Raw genomic sequence first — 21,886 nt, 5'->3', positions numbered from 1 at the left:
TAAAGTGGAAAATATTGGGGTTTTTTCAAAATTTTCGGTCTTTTTTGTTTATAGTGCAAAAAGTAAAAACCTCAGAGTTGATCAAATACCACCAAAAGAAAGCTCTATTTCTGTGAAAAAAGAGACATAAATTTTGTTTGGGTACAGCATTGCACGACCGCGCAATTACTAGTTGAAATAGCACAGTGCCAAACAGCAAAAAATGGCCTGGTCATGAAGGGGGGTAAATCTTCTGGAGGGCAAGTGGTTAAATATGAAAATTTACAAGGTCATGTTAGCTAAAAAAGAGGAACTGTTTAGTGAAACTGCTGAACCCTTAGCCTTTGTGTTAAATGTATAAATGCAGATACATAAGCAGAACTTTAACACACAGAAGTGTTCCACTAAATACCAGTATGGTCCATTGCCCTCCACCATCACATGTAAGCACTATAGGCCTATATGTGATATTATTTTGAAACAATGACCTGAAAAAAGAGGAACAAACTGCCTTCAAGCTGTGATAGGGTATTTTTTACTGTACTAGTACATATGTATTTTACTGAGAAACAACTTTATGAACTTCACTAATACATGGGGCGGCACAGTGGCTTAGTGGTTAGCACGTCTGCCTTGCAGGAAATGGGTCATGGGTTCGACTCCCAGCCATGGTGCCTACAGCATTGAGTTTGCATGTTCTCCCTGTGCTTGCGTGGGTTTCCTCTGGCTGCTCCAGTTTCCTCCTACACTCCAAAGACATGCTGGTAGGTTAATTGGATGCTGTCTAAATTGACCCTAGTATGTGTATGTATGAATGTGAGTTAGGGACCTTAGATTGTACACCCCTTATGGGTTAGGGACTGATGTGAATGTACAATATATGTGTAAAGTGCTGCATAAATTGACAGTGCTATATAAGTACCTGAAATAAATAAATACGGTAAATAAATACAAGAACTCAATCAACACAGGAGATGACTAGTAATACCCTTTGGGTCCATTTAAATGTGTGTGGCGTGTTAATGTGTATTGCATTAAGGCAGTCCATTGAAATCAATAATCACATTTGTTGCCGCAATGCTCTATGGAACATTGCCACGTGTTACAGCATATTTCAATGTGTGTCCATTGTATCAGTGTGTTGGGGTGCTTTTTAAAATGAATGGTACTGCAATGTGTGACTGTATGTAATGTGCTTTGCCACAATAATGTGTTCATTCCCATGATGCAAAGATGTACATTGGCTCTCAAGGTAACTTTAACAGAACAAAGCCTGCCTGCATTGATAACTGTTAATCTGAAGAACATGGTTTTGCTGCAAAGTCTGACCTACTTTTCCTTTGTGGGAAATATCTGACATTAATAGAAGCTGTGGTGGATAATAAGGGAACAATCTTGGTGATGTCCTAGGGTCCAGAGTCATTAGGTGTTCAGTGGTGTAAATTTAACTTCCACTAGAAGCAGCATAAGCCTGAAGTTTGCAACAGTGAGTATACTCTAATGCTTTCAAATTAGTGCTTTTAAACTTTATTGTATTAATATGGAGGTTTATGAAAGTATAACTGAAGGCTAGACTTTTTTTAGTTTTGAATAGCGTGAAGAGGGATTAGCACACCTGTCATCTTAGAATTAAGGAGATTCACCCTCTATTTGTCCTGTTTACTGGTATGAACATGAATGAAATGAATATATATTTATTTACAGTGCAAGAATATCATGCCACAATGTCCATTAAAATGTTATCAGACATTACCTTCTGAATTCCAATGTGGAAATTCTTTTTCCATAGCTTCAGCCATAGCTTGCTGCAGCTGCTGCTCAGAGACCTGTAAATGAAGAATGATGGTTACAATAAAGAGTCGTGCAATTGTTATGTGTTTCCAGTTTTATGACTCTCTAGTCTCTATATTCTCTACTTAATCTCCATTGTCCATGGTGCTTCCAAAACCACTGGGTTAGAATCTCTGCCAGGGTTTTACTGGTTGGGCTTGATCACATGCTACCCCCCATACCCAGAAGCATACCCAGAAGCACTGTCCTATTAGTGTAATAGAGTGAAGGCTTCTAAGGTACTAGGAAGTAGTGAAAGATCATGGATTGTGAAATTTAGTATAACTTGCTAGGGGAAGGGGGTGAGCAAACTGGCAGTGTGTTTTTAGCTGAACTCCAGGAATTATTTGTATTGTATTGTTACATTGGTCCAGCTTTGCATGATGTAATTATGTATATCTATATCTGATGGGCTGTTGGAGAATCTGGAAATCTCTATAGTAGTTGGCAGTACTACAGCGATAGCCAATATCTTCCAAGTCTTGTGGCAAGCAGATGCACACTGATCACATGTAGTCACTCACTCAGTACTACCATCATTCATAGTGTAGCCAGGCGCTGGACTACAGTAGTATAGAGCAGTGTTTCCCAACCTTTTTGCAGTCACCACAGCCTTCACAATTATGGATGGACAGTCCCGAGGCACCCTTTAAAATTATGGACAGTCTTGAGGCACCCCATTCCAAAATGGGGTGCCTCAAGACTGTCCATAATTTTAAAAGGGCCCCATATTCTAAAATGTGAAAACTCTACGAATAGCTATATATAAAGCAGCAACATCCACACATATAGAGCACCCAACATTAGAAATTATTTTATTCTTCCAAAGCAAATACACTTTTGCACTCTGGTACTGACTAGTATTCCAGTGTTTCTCTTCTCCGTCAGTTTTTCTCCATCACTGAGCTAATGTGACCCTAGCACTGATTAATAGGGGCAGGGGAGGGTCAAACTAGGATGCTGTGCAGGCAGCTGACATCCTCCTTATCATTGGTTGTCAGGATGCCAGCAGATAGAAGGTCGTAATGGTGCACAATGAAAACCTGTGGTTTGTGTAACTAAAAGGCAGGCTTGTTCCACCCGCTGACTTTTATACAAGCTTTGGGCAGTTTATAGACATTTTGCTAAGGCACCCTGGAGGAAACCTCAAAGCACCCCATGGTGCCTGGGCACCCTGGCTGGTATAGTGAAAGAAACACTCTCTTATTTCTGCAGAGATACTGAAGCTATGCAGCATTAATCTCCTCCGGCCAGCAAGAGGGGAGCCAAAGCCATGTAAGCCTACATACTCATGCAGAGAGCTGAGAATTGTGGGAGGTGTAGTCCAAAACAACCACAATGTAAAGGAACTTTCTGAAGTAGGGGAGACTTAAGTAGAATAGATCAGGTAAAGCTGCTCTCTTGGGGCCATGGGAGTTCTGAGAGACACAGTCATGGGTCCTTGTCCCCAGAAGGATCGCACCATTGAGATTCATAGCCATGTGCCAGCAACAGCTGAGACACCCAGCAACCTTGCCCGCATCACAATTTCCTCTCTCATTGCTGCTGGGAGACCAGAGCATTCCCATGGTTAATTGCTACAGGCTGCTGGACTCTAAACACATCCGAGCAAAACAAAGTTCCAACTTCACCGTAAGTGCCTTCCACTTTGCCCTGGAAGTTGGGGAGAGAGCTATTGGCCTGTGCTTCTTTTTTTTATTACTCACAGAACCACTGAAGGCAGCACATTAAGCATCAGAATTCTAGTACACCTAATTCAACTCTGACCTCATGTTATAAAATATTACCCTACATCCTTCCCAAAGAACTAAGCTGCAAGGATATTAAATCACAATAAATCTGGCCACAGCCGCCAAGTATTCTACTGAAATCAGTATAAGTATACACTGTTTTTTTCACTGCATGCAGATTCTCCAGGGGATTTTCCTAAATTGCACCAACGTTCTTCATGGGCCCCATTAGTAGCCAGCATAGGAGCATCTTAGATACTGCCCTTCCCATTTTTCACTCACTATACCCCATTTGTTCTCTTTATTCAATCATTAATTTATAGTCTGTGCCTTCCCAATCAGTTTAGAAATAGCATAGCTGCCACCAGTGTATGTTAGAAATATAGCCTTACCAGTTTTAGTTCAAATCCCTTCACTGCTTACAGCTATACTACTGGTGGCATTGTTACTGTTTATGCTGTCTTACCCTAATGTAGCACTACCCCCTTAAGGGTTGCACTATTAATTTGTTTGGGTTCCCTATCAATCTGGACCTCCTGTTGAAAGCCCAACCTCTGTTGACACCACTGTGCTCTGATGACCCAGATAAACCACACTTTCAAAATGGACTCACACACAGAGTAGTTTAAATCAAAACAAAGTTTATATTGAATTTGAAGGTAACTGAGTCGAGAATAACAAAATAACACTGGTATTGGCAGCAACTCTGATCACTATTAGCAATTGTGAGCAAAGGCATCAACATTCACAATAAAACAGAATCTGTTAGCAGGCCTGCTTTCAGAAATAATCCACTGCCTCCAATCTGAGGGGACTGCTGAATCCCCAGTGAGCAGAAGGCAAGTACCAAGAAACAGGTAAGCTCACTGTAGGTCCTCAGAACTAGATGACAAGAATTAAATGCGAAAGAAAGAGAATTCTCAGATATACTTGGCAGTGTCTCCTTTAAGAGCTCTGTAATATCTTCAGCACGATTGTTGGGGCCCAATTGATGTGAGGCTATGTCTAGGGGTAGATGAGGTGATGAGGGAAAAGGATAATATTCAACACTTCCTTGATTGATGGCAAATAATTAGTGCAAGGTTCCCTTTAAGGGCTTTAAAGATGAACTGAGCTTGGATTAGTAAGAAGCAGGGCTTTCTTTCTGCCGGAACGCGGCGGTACTGCGTTCCGCCACCTTTTTCTTCTTGTCCCCGCTCACCGACTGCCTCTGCAGAGCTGACAAGCTATGCAGAGCAGCGAAAGTGACAGGTGCCGGACGCGGCTTGTTTATGTCATGCTTGCGCGTGCCCGGCACCTGTCACTGCCGCTGCTCACAGCCGGTGAGCGGGGACATGCACGCTTCACCCCCCCCCCTCTACCGCCAGCGTGTAAACATCGGGGGCGCGGACGATGGGCGAGGACACTATGCACGCTTCACCGCCCCCCCCCGCCGGCGTGTAAACATCGGGGGCGGCGCGGCGACATCAACGGCAGTGACAGCGTGGACGCAGGGGCCGTACAGCTTGGAGTAGGTAAGCTGCGCTCGGCTCCCTGTCACTGACTGCAGTATCATGTATTGCTCTAAATTTTTACTCTCTCCCCAGCCTGTGCCCACCTAAACTATCCCAACCACCTGTGCCCACCTAAACTATCTGAGCCCACCTAAACTATCCTCACCCACCTGAGCCCACCTAAACTATTTCAGAACGCAATTGCTCAGCGCTCAGCGGCGCCGATCGAGAGCGCCCCTCCTGTGCATGAGGAACAGGAAAGATAAATTCAGTGATGGACGGTATTTTTTGGAGGAAAAGGTGGCAACCCTAGGGGAGCCTGTAGGAGCAGGCACATCTACCAGACAGGGTACACATGCATGCTAGACTGATTTTATATCTATGCTGGACGTTTACAAACGGCCTGCCATGATTTTATATCTATGCATGTGTTCCTGGTGTCAGTACGGTACTGATTTTATATCTATGCGTGTGTTTCTGGTGTCAGTACGGTACTGATTTTATATCTATGCATGTGTTTCTGGTGTCAGTACGGTACTGATTTTATATCTATGCGTGTGTTTCTGGTGTCAGTACGGTACTGATTTTATATCTATGCATGTGTTTCTGGTGTCAGTACATTAGTCATTTTATATCTATGCATGTGTTTCTGGTGTCAGTACGGTACTGATTTTATATCTATGCGTGTGTTTCTGGTGTCAGTACGGTATTCATTTTATATCTATGCATGTGTTTCTGGTGTCAGTACATTAGTCATTTTATATCTATGCATGTGTTTCTGGTGTCAGTACATTAGTCATTTTATATCTATGCATGTGTTTCATGCAGATCATGCAAGAGGCAGCCGGGGGTCCGATGACATCATTTCCCTTATATGGTATGTACGGGAAATGATGTCATCGGAAGCCCCTCCCAAATTTTACTTGCATTCCTGTTCTCTAAAGGGGTGGTCCTAGGGTTTGATGGGGGCGTGGCCAGGTTTGGGTGGGGGAGTTCCACCACCTTTCCTCTGAGAAAAAAAGCCCTGGTAAGAAGCAACAAGTGGCATGAATGTCAATGGACAAAGATAATAAATCAAAAAACACGCAAATGCCCAAACCAGACTGTGTACAAAACAGCAAACACACCAAGAGGATATCCTCTCTAAATCACAAGTACAAATAAACTTCTAGTGTTGTGCTAAATTGAAAACAAAAACAAAATAATACACAAATTGTGGACATGAAAAACAGTGATGAACAAGTGCTCAAAAGTGAACCAATGCCAGAAATTAAAGTGCAAATAGAGTTAACATATGTGTATGGGGTATATAGAGCAATCCCCTTGTTTTGTGATGATCAAAGGCTCCTCAGACCGTCCCGATCTCGTAGGGCTGGCATAAACTCATATAAAAATAAAAAAGGTCACCCGGAAGATGTCTGGTATGACGAAACGCATCGGGTGGAGCCTCCCTTGTGACGTTATTGCGTAAGAATTGCCGTTTTAATGTTCCTTGCTGTTTGAGGATTTTATGATCACTGTAAAGTTCATGATGCATGTAAGTGTTTCTCTATGTTCAATATATTTTTTTTAACTATCTGCACTGTGAAAGGCATCTTTTTATATGAGTATATGCCAACCCTACGAGATCGGGATGGTCTGAGGAGCCTTGGATGATACATGTGGTCTGGCTTGGGATACATGAGTCTGGATGGAACTATTTTTTTAAAAAAGGCATTTGTTTACCCCCTATAGTGAAGGGGTCAAAGGATCTGGTAAGCCTCCAATTTGTCATCACGGTGGTGCAGTATTCACGTTGGTGGTTATACTGGAAAGAGTACCGACTATTCATCAAAAAACAATGGACAAAGATAAATCCCTCTTGTTGAGTCCTGTAATCTTAACTGCTACTATATGTCCTGTGGCCAGCTTGAATGATATCTGTACTGCTTATGTATTTCAGCCAGGGCTTTTTTTTTGTCAGAAAATAGGCGCAGGAACTGCCCCCTTCTGAGTCACTATGCTCCCCCACCCACCTCCGCGTATCGTCCTTTTTAGAGAGTACAGAGCCAAGTATCATTTTGTGGTGCTAAGTAATTTGCATGGAATTTGTTAATGATAACAATAAAATCAGTAAAGCAGACCCCACACAGCCATCAGCAATAGACCCCCATCCCAGCAACAATAGATTCCCCCAGCAACTATGGACCCCTGCAACAAAATACCATCCTATCAACAATAGAACCCAGCAGCAGCAACAGATCTCCCAGTAGCCAGCATCAATAGACTGTCGAGCAGGCAACAGCAATAGACCCTCCCTCAATTGTAGACCCATTCCAGCAATAAGTGACCCCCCAGCAAGAATAGATCCCCCACCAGCAAGAATAGACCTCCCCAGCAACAATAGCCACACAAACATAAATCCCCACCAGTAACAAGAGATCCCCCAGCAGCCAGCATGAATAGACCTTCCAGAACATCCCAGAACCCCTTGTCATTACATTCATCCATTGCTGGAGGTGCTGGAATTGCGTTTCTCTGCGTTCCTGCTGAAAAAAAGCCCTGATTCCGGCAATGGCACTGGTAAACTAGGCCGCAGCTGGGGCAACTGTATGAAATGTTCACAACTATGTACAAGTAGATAACTGAGGTGACAAACCAACATTGTTCATTTTGTCAGTGAGTTCTTGGGTCTCTCCCACCCGATCAATGTGGTTTGGTGGATTGCCGCATTCCATCTTTCACAATGGATAGGAACAGTGCACAGGCCGTCTGGTTCAGACTTGGCGATCCGCTGTCAGAGTGGCCTGCTTGGCAACGTAGCAGGCCAGGTGGTCAGTAAGATCTTTCCACTCTCCTATCCTGGCTCTGCGGCCTAATTCAGCACTTCAGCTGGCAGCACACTTCCTTCTTGTTCAATCCCCCTCTGCACACTCCCGGCCAATCTCCTTTGATATCTATATGCCACCGCCCACATGCTACCTTTTCTGGGATATGTAGTCCCAGGCACTCTGCTTATCAGCCAGATCCTGCTGTTCAGAGGGCTGTTCTACCAATGTGAACAATCCTAAATACAGTATCATACACTGCCATCTAATGTCTGTTTTAATGTATTGCAAGTAACAACATTTCAATGGGTTACACTAACTTCATACATGTGCAGGTTTGCGGAGCGCGTTCCCCACAAAAAAAAAGTTACTTGCACCATTTTAATAATGCAACCACAGGGAAATCACATATTGCTTTTGACCATTAGATTTTTCTGCAGTTCCCACACACGTAAACGAGCTGTGAGCTGAGATGCATGGGGGTGCCATTAAGAATGATGGGTAGCCCCCCCCCCACATGTCTCTTATGAGCAGCGATTCCTGTACCCGCAACCATCCCACACAGTGTGAACCCAGCCTTAGAGTGTTTCCACTCTGGATAGAGGAGCACATGGGCGGACTGACCATTTGGAAATTCGGACACTGCCCGAGGGCCCAGGGTCAGTAGGGGGCCCCATGAGATGCCCCTGGTACCTTTTTTCATAGGCTTTTATGAGTTTGGGCAAGGACACAGGGGCCCCATGATCCCCTATTGCCCGGAGGCCCCATGAGTTGTCAGTCCACCCCTGGAGGAGCATTGGAGACACTCTTGGATGACAGCATTGTCAATCTGGGGAGAGGGTAGTGTTAGATGCACCAGCAGAAATTTAATAAACTTGAATAATATATTAACCTCTTCACGCCGGCGTCTGGGCCTAGACGCCGAGCGGCCGCACATTTGAGTGCAATTAAGAAAAACATATGTGCTGAGAGCGTGCGCTGTGTGTGCTCCCAGCACACATGTATGGTACTCACAGAAAGGTCCCGATCTCCTCTTTCAATCGGGACCTTTCCCGATCATGTGACCACCGTGACGGCGAATCACAACGGTCACATGATCCTAAAACCCCCCCCCGCCTCCCGGCTTCTGAAACCCTTAAAGGGTCGGGAGGCACGGGCGCCAAGGGGTTAAAGCAAGACTCCAGCCAACATGTTTTAGGCATTTACAGCAACAGTTTTTTTTAATTTTATGTTTTTGGGATAAAGGTTTTCCATAAATGAATAAAAACTGATCGTTGTAAGCACCCCTGCCAGTAGTAAATAGTCTGTCTCCAACCTCTAACTGCTACTTTTGCTAGACAGCTTGGTGTGTTAACCACTTGCCGACCATGCTATTGCCTACAGCGTGGTCGTCCTGTTCTGGAAGGCATCTATTGACATCCTCCCAGAACCGCGCCCCCTGGGGCGCCTGCCCGGCGCTCTCTGTCATCACTGTGTCCTTCGGGGGCCAAGTCACAGCCGCCATTTACCATGTGATCAGCTGTGTCCAATCACAGCTGTTAGTCAAGTTCATTGAAATCTGCTTGTGCATCTAACACTAACCTTTCTCCAGACTGACAATATCTCTGCTGTTCCCTTCAGACCAGGTGAAAATAATGCAAAGAAAGCCTGAAAAAAGCTTGGTAAGCTGCAAAACATACATTTTTGGGGGGTTCAATACTGCTTTAGGGCTAGTCCACACTAGATGCAGTTCAGTGCGCTTTTTTTCTGCATCAAAAATGCATGCACAGTGTTTTCCATGTATTCCAATGGCCCTAGTTCACACTAGTGCAGTCAGTGCCAGTCAGTTTCCAGTGCAGAAAGAAAAAAAAAATGAATGGGCTCAAAATTGCACAGCACTGAACCGCCTATGAAACGCGCCACAAGTTTCTGTGCGATTCCCAGCGTGAACCAGCCCTCAATAATAATAATCTGTGCAGGCTGTATGCACAGTATAATGGTAGTCTGGCTATAGTCAGTGGTGTATTTAGGTTTTGTGCTGCCCTAGGCAACACAAAAATTTTCTGCCCCCACGGACACCAACCAACACCCCCCCCTTCCCCCTCCCGCAGAGAGGAGCCTGACATTGCTGACATTGACCAACAACACCCCTACCAGGGGTGGACTGACAACTCATGGGGCCCCCTGGGCAATAGGGGATCATGGGGCCCCTGTGTCCTTGCCCACACTCAAAAAAGCCTATAAAAAAGGTACCAGGGGCCCCTTCTGACCCTGGGCCCTCGGGTACTGCCCAAGTGCTCGAATGGTCAGTTCGCCCCTGACCCCTACCCCTACCCAGGAGAGCCTTCCACTTCCCCCCCCCCCCCCCGGTGATAGAGAAAAAGACATTCATCTTCACAGCTCTCGACATCCCCAGGAACAAAGGAACAAGAGTCAGGCTCTACATACACCATCAAGCAGCTCACAGCCTCTCTCGGATCCCACCTAGTTTCCATGGCACATGTGTCCCTTCTTTCATCTCTTCTTCTGGGGGAAGGTGCTGCCCCCCTGAAAAATGCTGCCCTAGGCAAGTGCCGTGTTTGCCTTGTGGTAAATACGTCCCTGACTATAGTTTAGTACTATAACACTAAGCTAGTGAATTAGGCAGTTTTATACTTTGCACACTACATTATTACATGAGCTTAAAGTGTTACTAAACCCACAACAGTAAAATCAGTCTGTATATGCAGTAAAGCATGCTTGTCATACTCACTGTGGAACCTAAGGGGTTAATCCTCTGCATTGTGTAAAAAAGTTGTTTGATCCTTTCTTCTCTGTTCCTCCCCTTTTTCAAATGACCACCACTTATCTCCAGACTGAACCTAGAAATGCACATGCTCAGTTTGGTGTGTATTGCTAGAAAGGTTTATTTTTTCTTGGGAGAGTGCATGTGATCAGACAGATGTCAGTGGATTTCCATCCTCCTAGAGCAGAAAGAAAATTCCTCCTACAAGCTTTAGCTAGTGGTGGGCTGGACACTAATAGAAGTCACAAGACTGCTCTAACTGCTGATAAGAAAAGGTATTTAGCAGTTTATATTTACTAAAATAATTGTATTTCCATGTTGTGTGTACTGTGGGAGACCAGATATAGTGAATGCAGGACCTGGGTTTAGTAACACTTTAACAAAAATTAAATGAAAGAATAGTTCATTGGTTTTAAACACTGGAAACAACAATATCCTTAGCCATAACTCTGGTATAATAGAAGGCATGCCATATGGTTCCAATTACCTGTGGGTCAGGGTGCCTACTAATCAGGATAATGACTGCTCCAGGGTTGCAATGGCTTAGAAGTGCATAGACCTCATTCAGTGGCTTGTTAGTGACAGTGTGTTCATTTATTTCCACAAGCTCGTCGCCTTTTCTGTAAAGCAAAATAATACTTTTATCTGATATACATAAAATTGTCTTGCGCACTGTTTTTTGCTCAGATTGTCTCTTTTCACATTAACCTAACAGGCAGGTCAGCTCATGTTCCATGCTTCTGAAATCTTACATAATGAGCTTTCACATCACATACGGCAAAGAGAAGCAGGGAGAAATAGGCAATGGCTAATGAGAAGTCACCTTTTATTAGTCTGACTACACTGGACTCTGCTATGGATTATTACACTTCATTACACACATGTAGGGCTTGTTTACACTAATGGTTAGGGGGCAGTAAAACCATGGCTTTAAGCCATGTTTTCACCCCCTTTATATTTCTCCCCCTTCAGACACAATGCTCTGCTTCGCAAAGGCATAAGGAATAATACCCTCTGTCATGTTTGCAGGGCTGGGACAAGGGGTGGGCAAGAGGGGCTAAGAGTGGTAATTTGGGGGAATTGCGATGGGGGGAAGAGGAATTGTGCTAAGAGGGGGGATTGGTGCTAGAAAAGGTAATATGGTAGAGGGGGGAAAGGATTGGTGCTAGAAAGGGAAATTTGATTTTGGGGGGATTAGTGCTAGTAGGGATGATTGAGCAGCATGTGCTAGGATCGGGAATTGGGGGAGTGGAAATTGTGCTAGGAGAGAGGGATTCAGAAGTTGAGGGGGGGTTATTGCATGAAAAAGAAATTTGAGGGGTAGATAATTTGTACTAGGAGGGGGGATTTTCTTTTTTTTGGGGGGGGGGAAGTGGATTTGAGCTGGGGGATGGAGGGGCAAATATTTGTGCTGGGAAGGGTGATTTTATTTGGGAGGTGGATATGTACTGGGAGGAGGGGGAATGACACACATGCTCATACATCTTGGGGGGGGGGCGCAATTTGATATGTTCGCCCTGGGCTCTAGGTGACCTTGTCCCGACACTGTTTGGCAGGCACTAACACATTCTGAAAATGACCAATTCAAGTGAAAAAGGAACATACTACAGCCACCCTTCAACAATGCATGTGGTTGTGGTCAAATACTCTCTTAAGAGCGATCTGAATGCAGATCACTCTTTAGAGAGTAACATTGGTGTAAACTAGGCTTTAGGGGTCTGTGTATAAACAAATTGCTGTGCTAATGTCTTGCGTATCTGCACAACCGCCATAAATAATCACTATAATTTGTCTAATATGTATATTTCCTATTATTGTCAGCTCCATCTAGTGGCCATAATGTAGTAGTTTCCTGAAATATCTCAATGAAGGAAGTACCACGTTATGGCCACTAGATGGAGCTGATGATCATAGGAAATAAAAAAAAATTAGACACATTATGGTGATTATTCAATGTGGTTGTGCAATTTCTTGAAACATTCAGTCAGCAAAATTCTAATTCATATACACCTTAAGGCCCCATTCACATTTGGGCAAATAGGAATCACGATGTGCATTTGGGTGACATTCATCCTGAATGCAGTGTGAATGGACTGCCCTATGCGCAACATGCAGAAATGCACGTGAATCACGCTTTTCAAATCGCTAGTGGAAACCCGTGTTCCCACTAAGCGATATTTGAACAGGGCCTAATATATCCAATTATGCTTCTGGGGATAATTATTAAAGCAGAACTTAATTGTATAGGAGCACCACAAACTGCAAACACTATTTTTATTTCTTTTTAATATTGAAAGCAAACTCACCCATCCATCCATATCTCCATGCTTTATTTTATACAGAAATCACTTTGATAACACCACCCTAGCATTTCTAGCTGCAACCTTCTTGAACAAGGGCAGGCGACTCATGTAGCATTTACTTCTTAGAATCAATCTGCCCTTAGCTCAGGCATGAAGGCCAGAGAGAGTGCTTGGCTGAGAAAACCCCTCCTCATTTCCTCCAGATGAAAGAAAAAAATGCCATGAAGGCTCCTGGGATGCATGACATCATTTTGGCCTAGGCCAGAAACCAGGATGCAACTTAAGAAATGTAAAAGACCACTGAAATCACGTAAATATAATATACCTTCCTCACTATTTACAAATAAGGGTTAAAAATATTTTCATTTGAAGTTATTAGAATTACTACCTGAGCCGGCCGTCCATGTGGGCCACAGAGCCTGGGGAAAGAGTATGGATGAATATTCCAGAAATGCCTCCACAGTTTGGAACACTGCACAATCCAATTCCCAGACCAACGCCGGACTCTAGAGAAAAATAATATCCAATAATTAGGCTGAAATTTGACATTGGCATGCATTGGTGTTAATTTACTAAATGAGTAGACCAGTTCACACTGCAAAGTCAATGTTCACCTAGCTTGGTAAATACACATATCCACACATACAAAAACACAAACACACCATACAACTTCTCCCATAAACACCATTTTATAAATAATGCTCGAGGTGCAAGCGTGGAAACTATTCCATAAATGGTCCCATACAGGGGCGGACTGACCATTTGGAAACTCGGGCACTGCCCGAGGGCCCCGGGGTCAGTAGGGGGCCCCATGAGATGCCCCTGGTACCTTTTTCATAGGCTTTTTTGAGTTTGGGCAAGGACACAGGGGCCCCATGATCCCCTATTGCCTGGGGGCCCCATGAGTTGTCAGTCCGCCCCTGTCTCAGGATGTCAAAGCCCACAAACTCGACCCAAGGGAACCACAGCGACAGATGTTTATGGTAACAATCATGTATAGTTCCTCCATTTTCTTTAATTGGTTTATTTCATCTATCCACTCCTTAATGGAGGGGACAACCTGAGTATTCCAATATATTGGTATTACTGTACGTATTGGTATATATTGGTATTACTGTAAGTATTGGTATATATTGGTATTACTGTACGTATTGGTATATATTGGTATTACTGTAAGTATTGGTATATATTGGTATTACTGGACGTATTGGTATATATTGGTATTACTGGACGTATTGGTATATATTGGTATTACTGGATGTATTGGTATATATTGGTATTACTGTACATATTGGTATATATTCGTATTACTGTACGTATTGGTATATATTGGTATTACTGTAAGTATTGGTATATATTCGTATTACTGTACGTATTGGTATATATTGGTATTACTGTAAGTATTGGTATTACTGTAAGTATTGGTATATATTGGTATTACTGTACATATTGGTATATATTGGTATTACTGTAAGTATTGGTATGTATTGGTATTACTGGACGTATTGGTATATATTGGTATTACTGTACCTGCTGTGGAGAATAAATAACAGGATAATCCTCTTATTGAATAAAGATTCATTTAATTATATTGGATTGTTTTACTACATTATATGTTTCCCTGAACAATTATGTAGTGTTCTGTTTCTTGTGATTGGCCATTACATAGATGATCTTGTCCATACCTTTTTGTAATGACACCTCAATAAGGACTCTGTCATTTGGGTTGGAGCTGAATAAAGTGGAAGGATTCTCAGGATGAAGAGGACTATGATCTCTCATGGCACAGGTGCTGGAGCTCTTAGATCGAACCATCTGAGAATTGCAACCTTTGAAATCTGGAGGGCTGAGTCCAGTCCGGACTGTTAGGGTCAGAACTCCTTTCTTCACTTGCTGAGGAAAAGCACAAATAGAATATTACAGAAAAGTGCTGCAGAAATGACAAAAAGTCACCAAGTTAAATAGAAGTGAAGAAGCTACAAACAAAGAGAGAGAGAGAGAGAGAGAGGGGGGGAGAGAGAGAGAGAACGAGAACAAGAGAGGGAGGGGGGAGAGAGAGAGGGAGAGAGAGAACGAGAGAGAGAGAGAATGAGCAAATGAGAATGAGAGAGAGAGAGAATGAGAACGAAAGAGAGAGAGAATGAGTACAAGAGAGAGAGAAAATGAGTACAAGAGAGAGAGAATGAGAACGAGAGAGAGAGAGAATGAGAACGAGAGAGAGAGAGAATGAGAAGGAGAGAGAGAATGGGAACAAGAGAGAGAGAATGAGAACGGGAGAGAGAATGAGAACAAGAGAGAGAGAGAGTGAGAACGAAAGAAAGAATGAAAACGAGAGAGAGAAAGAGGAGGGGAAGAGAGAGGGAGAGAGAATGAGAACGAGAGAGAAAACGAGAGAATGAGAATGAGAACGAGAGAGAGAGAACGAAAGAGAGAACGAGAGAGAGAGAGCGAGGTGAGAGAGGGCAAGAGAGAGATGGAGGAAGAGATGCCAAACTACAACCAATTAATACTATACAAAGTGATATGTATGATATATTTTATGAAGAGTACACCTTTTCTCATAAATACTTTTTTTTAGATAACATGTAATATCTCTACATGGCATGGGCAATACTAGTCTATGACACATATTAGTTCTTTCCAGGGACCTCCAGCAAATTCTGTGCGTATTCCTGGATCAGAGGACAGCCATGTAGCAGTTTTATCTGCACGTGCTTTATGAACTTTACATTGATACACAAATCATGTCTAGTCTGTAATTTTAGTCATTGCCCTAATAAAATTACTACACCCAAATTCCTTGAAATACATTAAATTAACGTTTTGTCTCATTTTCCATTTTCTTCATTACTGAGACCTCTGATCCTATTGTATATTCTATATGAATTTAAACTTTTGTTGATGAAGCCTCCTGCCAGCTGGGCCTATCCATAAATGTCTGACTTGGCTTTTTAATCGTATGTTTTTCATTAATAAAATATATCTATACCTAAAAAGAAAAATTAATAAAATTGCAGCTTACCAATCTTTAATTACTTGTAGACCGCCGGCCTGCAATGTACTGCGGACGGGCAGCCACTGTAGGCATAGCGATAACAAGCAACACAGAGCTCTGTACAGAGGGAACAATCTCTGTGTTTCTCATCCCTGCTTGGCACGGATGAGAAACTGAGAGATCATTAGTAAAAAGCAGAACACTTTACACACTTTACACATAGTTAGGAACACATTTGACCCCTAGATGTTAACCCTTCTCAACCAGTGTCATTAGTACAGTGACAGTGTATAGTATCACTGATCACTCAGCATCAGTTAGTGTCAGATTGCCCCCGAACTATTGCAATACCATTTTAAGACAGCGACCGTTTTTAATCAAAGACATGTAGAAGTATAGATTATGGCCATATGCATAAAGAAATTAGATTTTTTACATTTTTTACTGGATATATTTGTAGCACAAAGTAAAAAATATTGGCTTTTTTTCAAAATGTTTGGTCTTTTTCCATTTATATATAAAAAAAAAAAAAAACTCAGTTGTGATCAAATACCACCAAAATAAAGCTCTATTTGTGTGAAAAAAAAAGATATAAATTTGGTTTGGATACAGCCTTGTATAACCGTACAATTACCAGTTAAATTAGCGCCGTGCTAAATAGCAAAAAATGACCTGGTCATGAAGGGGGTAAAATCTTCCAGAACTTAAAGTGATACTGAAGGTTCAGGTTTTTTTTTAATAACATAATATGTCAATATTAACAAACATGTCATACTTACCTGCTCTGTGTAGTGGTTTTGCACAGAGCAGCCCGGATCCTCCTTATCTCAGGTTCCCGCTGGCAGTCCTGGCTCCTCCTTCCTGTCGGGTGCTCCCCATAGCTTGCTCCTGAGCCGCTGCTCCGTCCCCTCTCTCTCCCCATTGGCTTACTGGCTGCTGTCTCAGCCAATGAGGATTTTCTTTCTTGTGCACCTCACTGGATTACAATGGGGCTTAGGTAAGTATTGAGGGACTGGGGGCGCTGCTGCACACAGAAGGTTTTTTACCTTCATGCATAGAATGCATGAAGGTAAAAACCTTGAGCCTTTACAACCACTTTAAGTGGTTAAATGAGGTGGCTGCATTAGATTTCTTATTTTAGGAATTTTTTATCCTTTATTTTCACCTGATGATTTGGCCAATAATTTTGATATTTTTCAACCTCCATTAACAGACCAAGCTGTCCAGAAAAAATGGCAGTTAGAGGGTTGAGACAAACCATTTACCACTCACAGGGCGTGTACAATGATCAACTTGTTGGGTGGGTTCAACGTGGTGTGGCAGACAGTAAGCACACAAAGTCCCGATTTGCCAAAAACGGTGTATTGAAGAAATAGTGAAACAATACAAACAGGCCCAGTGGGACTGGGACACTTACAACAGTTCAATGAGGAGACAGTGGTGTGTAGATTCCGAGCTGCCGGCAGTGTCTGCCACTAGGAGGAAGTGTGGCTTAGCTGAGAGGTGAAGGAGTTCTAGGTGAGAGGTGAAGTCCCTGTACTTTCCCTACTCCTTCGGAGCCTTTCCCTACTGCTCAATACTGTCCCTAGCAGACTGGGATCCTGCCCCTACAGTGCGACAGGGCTTTCTGTAATCTGTGTCCTCACTAAAGATGGCCACCAGAGTCTACACCTACTGCGGGCGGGCAGCAACTACAGGCTGAGTGAGGTACCCATACATCGCCGCCTGTTCCTGGGTTTTTGGGCACTCCCATGCTGATCTGTGCTGTAACTGGACACAGCACAAGCTTGTCAGCAGGTTTAAGCCAATGATTTACCTGCTGATCAGCTGTGGCCAATCACAACACAGAGTTCTGTGTTTACAAACAGACAGAACAGAACTGTACACAGAACAGAGATCTGTCTGTTTCTTCTCCCTGAAAAGAAGGGAGATAAAACAGCTAGATCTGTGAGTAAAACACACTTGTTAGGCACACAGTTAACCCCTTGATTGCCCTTTGATATTAACCCCTTCCCATCCATGTCATTAGTACAGTGTACAGTATTTTATCTGATCACTGTATTAGTGACACTAACGACATCAGTGTTAGTGTCTCTCCTAGCCAGTGTTTGTTAGCACCAGATTTCCCACCACAGTATCACAGTCACACTAATAGTCACTGGTCACCACAATTATTATTATAGCGTCTATAGCTGTGTAAATTCCAGTACATATAACATAGTTTTTAGATGCTATAACTTTCACACAAACCAATTAATATACAGTTACAGATGTAACTTGGTTTATGAACGCCTCGGTTAATGTAATTTTCGGTTTATGGATGAAAATCCATTGAAAATAATGCCTTGGTTTACAAATGTTTTTTAAATTTTTTTCGCAATACAAAGTGTATTTCAGTGCCGATTTTTAAATGCAATTGCCTGCTTTTTTTTCCCTTCACTATAGCTCACAGAATTAGCTGTCACTTTCCCTGGAGCTAAAGGATACTTTGTTTCTTTTAAGAAACTAAAAGGAAACATTGTTTCTTTTAACTCAAATAAGCTAAAAGGTAAATGGGTTTCTTTTAGCTAGGGGTAAAGTGACAGCTGATTCTGTGAGCTATAGTGAAGAAAATAAAAAAGCAGTAATTACATTTAAAAACCAGCACTGACCTATAGCTACAGCGACTTTCTTTTCACTTTTTTTTTTACCTCCGGAATGGATTAATTGGTTTTCAATGCATTCATATGGGAAACCACGTTTCGGTTTACAAATTTTTCGCAATACAAAACGTCTCAGAGAACGCATTAAAACGTAAACCAAGGTACACTTGTATTGGGATTTTTTTTTACCAAAGACATGTAGCAGGATATATTTTGGCATAAATTTATGGAGAAATTAGATTTTATTGGATATATTTTATATCAGAAATTAGAAAATATAATTTTTTTTCCAAAATTTTCTGTCTTTTTTTGTTTATATAATAAAAATAAATTAAAACCTCAGTGGTGATAAAATACCAAAAAAATTTGTGTGAAAAAAATTATATAAAGCTTATCTGGGTACAGCGTTGCATGACTGAGCAATTGCCAGTTAAAGTAGCACAGTGCTGCATAGCAAAAAAAAAAATGCTCTGGTCACGGAGGGGGTAAAACCATCCAGAGGTTAAGTAGTTAAATAACGTCTTTGGTTTGTTGTGCTCAAATGCCGTGTAGTTCTGCTTTAACTGTGCAGAATTTTAGCATGGTGCTTCAACTTGTCCTCATCTTGGTGCCATTATGCTGCATTAGGTATCTTGAATTAATGTTGTTATTATGGTGTGGGATCAACACATTGGGGTCATGGTATAGAGATAACAGTAATGTTTTAGGTTCTGTACATATATCTATCTTGTAAAACCTTGAAAATACTAGGTTGGCTTCTTGAATTAATTTAGTGGTGGGTCCTGCATACTCCGGTCTGCATTGCTTGGCTTTTTCTGTTTGACTTGTCATATCTTTTTTCAGTAACTAAGCATTTGTCAAAGGAAAAGACCTCCCGAAGCTTGATTAGGGCTCACATCAAAACACAAGTAACAATAGCATGCACCAGTTCTCACCTTAAATTTTTGCAACGCATCATTATGTGTTAAACCATACATGGATTCTCCATTCAGCTCTAGAATTTCATCCCCTGCAACAAAAAAAAGGGAATTGTGTGACTTGCAAGATCTGTCATGCCTTGGTTCCTTTAATAACAATATCACAATTAAATTCTTATTTTTGTGTAAGGCACTGCTTGACCTGGTATGCTATGGGTCTGATTCATTACAGGGTAACTCCACTGTCGTGGGAAAAAGTTTAGCAAATAAAAAAAACGAATATAGCGTATACAGTACGATTGCGACTCATGTCATATTGTAATTGAATGTTATTAAAAATTATCTTTCCTTTTCAATCCGCAGTGCTGTAATTTTCTGTAAAATGCAATATGGCTACCTGGAGGCATTCTGTACATGGATGGAGTACAGAGTGCTCCCCAAAAATGTAATTCCGTGCTTTAGTGATTGGCTTGCTGATTTTCCTAGACGTCTGCACTAAGATACAAATCAGATTTTTGGCATTCTCTGCATAAAATGTCATTTTTGGTAAGATACTCCCAAAGAGAAATCACATCTTAAAAGATACAGACTCTACCACTTTCCTCATTAGAGCCATGCAGGTGCAGCAGCTGATAGTTTTGCTGGCCATTAATCTTTGTTATTTTTTAGAAATAGAAAAAAAAATCTGATTATTGCTATGTACAGCAACCTCATTTTTGTTTTATTTTGTATTTCTCAAGTTTTAATGAAGCAGCCACCACACACACATATTACTGATCCAACGATTGAATAAACCAGAGCTGACATTTCTGGGTTACCAGAGAAGAATTTTGTACATCTTATGGAAGGTCCCAAGATGAACTGTCGGTTAAGTAGAAATAAAGGTGTTGATTTACTAAAGCAAATAGGCTGTTCACTTTGCAAGGGAATTTGCACGGGGCAAGGGAATTTTCCCCAGAGATTAGTGAATGTGGTGCAATTTCTCTTTGCAAAAAATATCCAATCACATGCATGGAAAACAAAAAATGGCATGTTTTGCTTGCACATGATAAAATTCAGCAGAGCTTAACCTCATTCACTAAGCTCTGGGGAAAATTCCCTTGCAAAGTGGAACTTCCCTTGTAAAGTAAACAGACTATTTGCTTTAAGTATATCAACCCCAGTGTTTTAAAATTTGAACTCTTCTAACACATAATTATTTCTTTTATTAAAGTGGTTGTAAACTCTTACATGTACCCAGTGAAGTGCCTGGCCTCAGCTGATGCATAGCAATGAAACAAATCTTCCTACATATGTTGTATCTGTTTGTCTGCAGCTGCCTTTCCCCTACATCCATTCAAAGTGCAGCATTTACACAGAATCTCACAGCTCTGAAAAGCAAGGGGTGGGGAGCTGAAGTTACACTCTGCAAAAACTCAGTGAGAGGAGCTCTGAGCCCTGATTGGGGGGAAGGGACACAACCTCCATCATACAGCACACAGGAACAGAGCTGCTGCTGTCAATCACTGGCTGTGTCCTCCTCTGTCACCTTTTTGCTCTTGGTGTCAGGAAAACTTGTCAGAAGTGATTCAGGTTGATAGCAGAGGAGTGAAGCAGCAGACAGTAATAGTGCTCTGAACACTTAGGGTTCATGTATACTGCAGCTGCTAAACTGACATTCAGGAGCCGTTCAGCTGTTTTCCTATGTGTCCATGTACACATCATCGTTTATAGTCGTTTACAGGCAGTTGAGTTTACAGTTGTTTTTTTTAACACACCAACGTTCGTTCAGGAGTAGATTTTACCGGCGTTTCAAACACCAAACTCTTGTAAACGTGTGTAAATGCTTGTAAATGCAGTTAACCGCGTTTATAATCGTTTGCGATTAGAAGTGTTTTTTTAACTGTTCCATATCCAGATGCTGTCCAGAACCTTTTTTCATCATCATAACTGCATGCAAAGCGTTTTCCATGTTTTCAAATGGACCCGGTACACCAGCGCAGTCAGTTCCAGGTTTTGTGTGAAGGAAAAAATGGTAGAACGTGCCGCATTATGCTCATGATGGGATCCATAGTGAATACAACCAGAAAAGACAGGTCATCTCAACACATACTGCTCTCTCTGCTTCTGCTCTCTCTGTGTCTCTCAAAATGTCTGAAATAGTTAATTATTTACTATTTTTCAGTGCATTCTGGGCATTTTGGAAGGTATCCTGAGGTTATCTTTTAAAAACGCTTCTACACACAAACGCGCATAAACACGGTATGCAAACGTGGCTAAACTGATGTTTTTTAACCTACGTTTTCTAGCAGTCCGTTTACATCGTTCAGAAGAGTTTTCCAAACGTCCCGTGTACATGAGCCCTTAGTGCTCTGGATTGAGACAAGTAAACACTATAGGAGATATGATTTGTTCATATTTCATGTCTGAGGTTTACAGCCACTTTA

General features: G+C 42.1%; 1 protein-coding gene across 1 annotated transcript in view; it reads right to left on the bottom strand.

Annotated features, from left to right (window-relative positions):
• Nucleotides 1–21,886, bottom strand: part of IL16 (interleukin 16) — a 180,611-nt gene that overhangs the window by 55,494 nt on the left and 103,231 nt on the right. Inside the window, exons 8-12 of the mRNA XM_089676405.1 lie at nucleotides 19,479–19,552; nucleotides 14,592–14,799; nucleotides 13,295–13,412; nucleotides 11,091–11,223; nucleotides 1,733–1,805 (exon numbers count right to left, since the gene is read on the bottom strand). Coding sequence (XP_089532531.1) covers nucleotides 1,733–1,805; nucleotides 11,091–11,223; nucleotides 13,295–13,412; nucleotides 14,592–14,799; nucleotides 19,479–19,552 — 606 coding nt within the window. The remainder of the gene's footprint in view (nucleotides 1–1,732; nucleotides 1,806–11,090; nucleotides 11,224–13,294; nucleotides 13,413–14,591; nucleotides 14,800–19,478; nucleotides 19,553–21,886) is intronic.

This window comes from Staurois parvus, unplaced genomic scaffold (assembly GCF_062004578.1).
Source record: "Staurois parvus isolate SC_StPar_1 unplaced genomic scaffold, SC_StPar_1.0 ptg000168l, whole genome shotgun sequence".
In the NCBI taxonomy this organism is placed as follows: Eukaryota; Metazoa; Chordata; class Amphibia; order Anura; family Ranidae; genus Staurois; species Staurois parvus.
The sequence above is the reverse complement of the archived record's forward strand: the minus strand, read 5'-3'. Positions and strand labels throughout refer to the sequence as shown.